General features: G+C 51.5%; 1 protein-coding gene across 1 annotated transcript in view; it reads left to right on the top strand.

The window, feature by feature from the left end:
• Positions 1 to 1,110: 1,110 nt before the first annotated feature.
• The window catches only part of LOC107125823 (potassium voltage-gated channel subfamily KQT member 2-like), a gene marked incomplete at its 3' end in the record, with an annotated part of 83,410 nt that continues 78,400 nt past the window's right edge, over positions 1,111 to 6,120 (top strand). The window contains exon 1 of the mRNA XM_015429285.1: positions 1,111 to 1,403. Within this exon, the coding sequence (XP_015284771.1) occupies positions 1,111 to 1,403 (293 nt within the window). The remainder of the gene's footprint in view (positions 1,404 to 6,120) is intronic.

The raw sequence follows: 6,120 nt of genomic DNA on the forward strand, positions 1-6,120 counted from the left end.
GGCTGGGGGGGGGGGAGAGAAAGCTGCGTGCCACAACCAATGTTCCCTCTAAGCTGTGGAGTCTTGTTAGCAAAAATTCTACTTTGCAGGCTACTGGCATTCGAGTTGTGAGCGAGCGATTTGGTTGCTGCATAAATTAGTTCGCTCTGGAGCCCTCCTTCCTGAGTGAAGGCAAAAATGTGTGAGCCGGAGGCTAAAAAACTGTGAGCTAGCTCACACTAACTCAGAGGGCTGCGGTTTGTCGCAGGTGCTGCAAAACAAGCGTGGGGATGGGGAGGGGGGGGGGAGAGAAAGCTGCGTGCCACAACCAATGTTCCCTCTAAGCTGTGGAGTCTTGTTAGCAAAAATTCTACTTTGCAGGCTACTGGCATTCGAGTTGTGAGCGAGCGATTTGGTTGCTGCATAAATTAGTTCGCTCTGGAGCCCTCCTTCCTGAGCGAAGGCAAAAATGTGTGAGCCGGAGGCTAAAAAACTGTGAGCTAGCTCACACTAACTCAGCTTAGAGGGAACACTGGTCGCAGGTGCTGCAAAACAAGCTTGGGGAGGGGTGGGGGAGAGAAAGCTGCGTGCCACAACCAATGTTCCCTCTAAGCTGTGGAGTCTTGTGAGCAAAAATTCTACTTTGCAGGCCACTGGCATTAGAGTTGTGAGCGAGCGATTTGGCTACTGCATACATTAGTTCGCTCCGGAGCCCTCCTTCCCGAGCGGAGAAAAAATGTGTGAGCCGGAGGCTAAAAAACTGTGAGCTAGCTCACACTAACTCAGCTTAGAGGGAACACTAGCCACAACCCCCGGGGGGCGGGGCTCCGATGGCTCCTCCTCCTCCTCCTCCGGACAGGCGAGGGAAGGGTTAAGGGGAGGCGGCTGCGCCAGGCCGGGGCGGAGCTGCGCCAGGAGCCGGCGGGGGCTCCCCGGAGTCGCCCGGGCGCCTTTGCCTTGCACCGAGGCAGCAGCAGCAGCGGGAGCAACGGCGGAGGCGGCGCCTCGTCCTCTTCGCAGCGTCCCCGCCATGCCGAAGCCCCCCTCCGGGCCCGGGCAGCCCCCCGGCCCTCCTCCGCCGCCCCTCTGACGCGCCGGATCGGAACCCGCGCCCGGGGAAGCGGCGGCAGGATGGTGCAGAAGTCGCGCAACGGCGGCGTCTACCCGGGCGGGGCGGGCGAGAAGAAGCTGAAGGTGGGCTTCGTGGGGCTGGACCCCGGCGCGCCGGACTCCACCCGCGACGGGGCGCTGCTGATCGCCGGCCCGGAGGGGGGCAGCAAGCGCGGCTCCATCCTCAGCAAGCCCCGCTCGGCCGTCTCCGGCAAGCCGCCCAAGAGGAACGCCTTCTACCGCAAGCTCCAGAATTTCCTCTACAACGTGCTCGAGAGGCCCCGCGGCTGGGCGTTCATCTACCACGCTTACGTGTGAGTAAGAGGGCGGGGGGGGGCCCGGGGTGGTGCTGCTCGGAAGGGGGGCAGCTGCCCCCCTGCTGTGTGCGGAGGGGGCACCTGCCCCTCGTTGCCCCCTCACCTCCAGCTACACCCAAATCCCGGGGGGGGGGCTGATTTCCCCCCTGCCCCAAATCCCCCCCCCCATAAGACCATTGCTTTCAGCCTTGGGAACCCACTGCAGCACATTGTAGCTCTGTTGAAGCCAGATGTCTCCTGTTAGAATGCATCATCCTTGTATACATCCCCTCTGTCTGCTGATCCGGTCTTCCCTGCACCTCTGCCTCTCCGCATTCATCCCTGTGTGAGGCTTCCTTCATTGTCTCCTTCTCTTCCTTTCCCTTACACCTTCTCCTGCATGGGCACCAATTTCCTTTCCGGCCCCTTTCTCGGCTTCCTTTGCTTCCCCCCCCCTTTCTCTCCGTTCGGCCCACCTGTCCCTGTCTAATCGGGAGATCTCCCGCTGCAAACATGTACACCTTCTGCCAAAAATCTCCCTTCCGGCTTCCCAGCCCTCCCTTTTTAGCCATCTCTCCGTCACGTATGGCTGGAGATGCGGCTTTGGCAGGTATCCTCCCTTCCGGCTCCGAGCCTTCGTACACAGTGTTATTTTCCAGTGTTATTTTCCGGTCTTTTTAAAAATCCCTTCCTCTCTGTATGGTAATGAGTGCAGGAGGGATATTTGTCAATTCGGTGGCTTTCTAAAAAATTGGCCAGGTGTTTCTCAGGGGGTTCCTGGCGTCTGCAGTTGAGCTCTGTTTTCACATAATGCCATTGGTCTGTGGCTGGGTGGAAAGAGAAGAGGTGGGAATCGATGGGTAAGGCCACTTGGGGGAAGGACAGGAAGTGGGATTCCCGATTTAGGCTACAGAAGATGGCTTGCCCTTCCGCAAACACAAAACTTCTTGAAAACAGTCCCTGAGAAATGATAGGCGGCCGACTGAACCAATAGGATGTCAGTTGGGAGGCTACCGTGTTTTTCGACTCATGCAAGATGGAGGAGAGGATCTGGTACCTAAAAAGGCTATGCCGGGAGTTGTGGTACCTTTGTGGGTCAGGAGCTGTTGTGGTGAGAACGGTAGTCTTGACAACATTGATCCTGGTCTCTCTTGCATCAGTGGAGATCCTGGAAGGATCCGACACGTCATATTTCTTTCTTCTTTTTAATAACTTTTCTAATAACAATACGTATTATGCTTGTAACAAATCTTGAACACGAGAGTCTTACATCCAATATGTCTCTCTCTAGAGACGTCATCTCTACAGTTATTGGGCATGTCCCTTAATTAGTTTTTCAATCCGACACATCGTATTTCATACCGTGCGTGATTAACCTGTACAACCCATCGCCTCAGCATGTTGTGATGGCCCGTATCATAAACTGATAACAGTGATAGATCAGGATGGGTAGCCCTGTTAGTCTGTCTTCATCACTAGAAAAGAGCAAGGGTCCTGGAGCACCTTAAAGGCTAAGAAAATTTGTGGCAGGGGAGGAGCTCTTATGAGTCAGTGTTCACTACTACTTCTTCTTCAGAAGAAGAGATTGGATTTATACCCCGCCCTTCACTACCCAAAGGTGTCTCAGAGTGGCTTACAAACTCCTTTCCCTTCCCCTCCCCACAACAGACACCCTATGAGGTAGAAGAAGAAGAAGAGGAGATTGGATTTATACCCCACCCTTCCCTACCCAAGAGAGTCTCAGAGCGGTTTACAGACTCCTTTCCCTTCCCCTCCCCACAACAGACACCCTGTGAGGTAGGTGGGGCTGAGAGAGCTCTTGACAGAAACTGCTCTTTTTCAAGAACAGCTCTTATCAGAACTACGGCTTGCCCAAGGTCATCCAGCAGGTGCAAGTGGAGGAGTGGGGAATCAAACGCGGTTCTCCCAGATTAGAGTCCGTGCACTTAACCACTACACCAAACTGGCTCTGGTATCTGAAAAAGTGAGCAGTGACTCGTGAAAGCTCGTACCCTGCCACAAATTGTGCTAGTCTTTAATGTGCTACTGGACTCTTGATCTTTTCTACTGGTAACAGTGAAAGGCTGAAGTCTGTGAGAGTTGACCATGCTAAGTGTGCCCAGGCATACATCTAGAAATAAAGTCTGCTGAAATCAACCAGGAATTAATGAATTAATAGCAAGTTCAGTGCGTTTTAAAACACTTGAGTCCTCCGGTTAAGTTTGCTCAAACCTCACAACGGGAAGAAAGGAAGTTCATTAAAAACTGAGCAGTGTTTGCTGGTAAACAACAAGACAGCATGATGTGAAAAGAAGTTCAGAATGACAACTCATGCGCATCTCCACTGGCTGCGCACTGGAAGAGCCTGGGCAGGGCTTGGGATATGGTGTCAGTTGCGTGGCTATTAAGCTTGACAGTGTTGGGTACAAGCTCCGTTTCCGGAGGCAAAATCCGGAGGGTGGTTTGGGCCTCGCTGACGGAAGGCTTTCCAGGTAGAGATTGGAAATGGGTTGGCCAGTAGCCAGCATGGATGTTTTTGCTTTATCAAGAAGCCTGCTTGCCTTGCTTTGCCTCTTCACTCTGTCGCCTCTTCATTCTGTCGTCTTCTGCCTCTGAGCACGGGCATCACAGGGCTTTCCTCGCAAACACTGTGACAGATTTCCCCACAGGGTTGGAGGTAGGGCTATCGATGTGCTTATCGCGGCCTTCCAGAACTGGATCGTCTTCTGCAAGCCATGAGAATCCAGTCGCGAGGGATTGTTGTCGTTTAGCGTCCCGCATGGTGTGTCTGTGGCCTCTGAGGAATAAGACAGAAAGGAAATCTGGCGAGCTCCGTCTTCCCTGTGGCTTGGAATGTCTTTTTCTTGACCATTTTTGAGGTCCATGGTGTTCTCCTCTCACCCCGATGGTGATCCTTTCCTTTCCGGAGCCTTCGCTTCTGCCTTCTGCTGCACCCCTGCTCTAGAATTCCCAATCTCCAGGTGGAGCCTGGAGTTCTTCAGACTACAGAAATCGGTTCCCCTGGAGAAACTGGCAGCTCTAGAGTGGTATACTATAGAGTCTAGGTGAATTCTTCCCTCTGCAGGCCCTGGCCTAGGGTTGTGATCTAAGAGGGCCAAGCTAACAAATAAATTGTTATAAAAATACAAATATTTATTATGTTGTTGTTCAGTCTCACAGTCGAGTCCGACTCATCGCGACCCGATGGACCAGATCACGCCAGGCCTTCCTGTCTTCCGCCGTCCTCTGAAGTTTGCTCAATTTCATGTTCGTTGCCTCGAAAACACTGTCTAACCATCTTTGCCGTCCCCGTCCTCTTTGACCTTCAATCTTTCCCAGCATCAGGGTCTTCTCCAGTGAGTGCTCTCTTCTCATGACACTGTCTAACCATCTCATCCTTTGCCGTTCCTGTCTTCTTTGACCTTCAATCTTTCCCAGCATCAGGGTCTTTTCCAGTGAGTGCTCCCTTCTCATTTGGTGGCCAAAGTATTTGAGCTTCAGTTTCATTATCTGGCCTTCCAGGGAACAGTCAGGGTTGATTTCTTTTAGGATTGACTGATTTGATCTTCTTGCAGTCCAAGGGACTCTCAAGAGTCTTCTCCAGCACCATAGTTCAAAAGGATCTATTCTTCGGTGCTCGGCCTTCCTATTATGGTGTAGACATAAATAGAACATACATAAGGTTAAAAGAAATAGTCCAAATATCAGACTCTTAAAGCTTATAACATTCAGAGCTCCTAGTTATACGTGTCCAATTGACGGGTAAAACTTTTGACCAATAGACCATACGTGTTTCGGCCCCTTTGGGCTTTCCTCAGTGGTCAATATTCCTGATAAAATAACACACATCCAATATTCCTGATACAATAACACACATCCAGAAATGTATAAACAGTTTTTCTTAGAACCAGGTGTTGCTTTCTGATATGCTTTGCAGTTGCTAAAAGTTTGTATAATGGGCCATGGACAGTAACGGCACAAATTCTCCAAATTATCCTGGTAACGAATATCCAGTGTGTCAGGATGTGTGTCACTTCCATCAAAGGTAGTAGTACCTTTGATGGAAGTTACCTGCGCTGCTCCCGCCTCCCTGAGGAAATAATCTCTGGAGAGCAATCTTGAACCCGTACCCGATAGTGCTCCCTGAACTCTCGTAAGTTTGCTTCCTCTTCAGGGAGTTTGGCCGCCATATTGGTTTCCCTGGCAACAGGCAGCCAAGCATTGTGACTGAACTCCCGTGATTAAGAGGGCTCTTGTGAGACTTTGAGAACTGGGCTGCGCTGGTCTTGCCCTGCTATTTTGAAAGAGGCCCGAGGAAGATTATATGGCAAGGAGACTGGTCTCTTCCATTGCCCGGGTAGGGGTGGCACTTATAGGGTACGTTCAGACAGGGCGTTTCAGCCGGCATAAACTGTACCAGTTTTAACCGTTGCAGTTTATGCCGGCTGAAACCCAATCACACTTACCTCCTGTCTGCGGAGCCCATCGCTGTATGCCCGTTCACACACAGTGGGCGTCCACGTTTTTTTTAAAAAAAACTCACTTTGCGCAGGCACATAGGCAGCCATCCACAGAATGGCAATCTTTGCGCATGCGCAAAACACCCTATCCCGAAAACCATGCCCTGAAGAGAGGACTTACCTTTAAAGTCTAAAGAGCAAACTGGTCTCCCTGAGGTCCCGGACTCCTCTGAAACGTTAAACTAAGGACCTTTTTTTTTTTTTTAAACAAACGA

Source organism: Gekko japonicus, unplaced genomic scaffold (assembly GCF_001447785.1).
Source record: "Gekko japonicus isolate JY-2015 unplaced genomic scaffold, Gekko_japonicus_V1.1 scaffold4244, whole genome shotgun sequence".
Lineage (NCBI taxonomy): Eukaryota > Metazoa > Chordata > Lepidosauria > Squamata > Gekkonidae > Gekko > Gekko japonicus.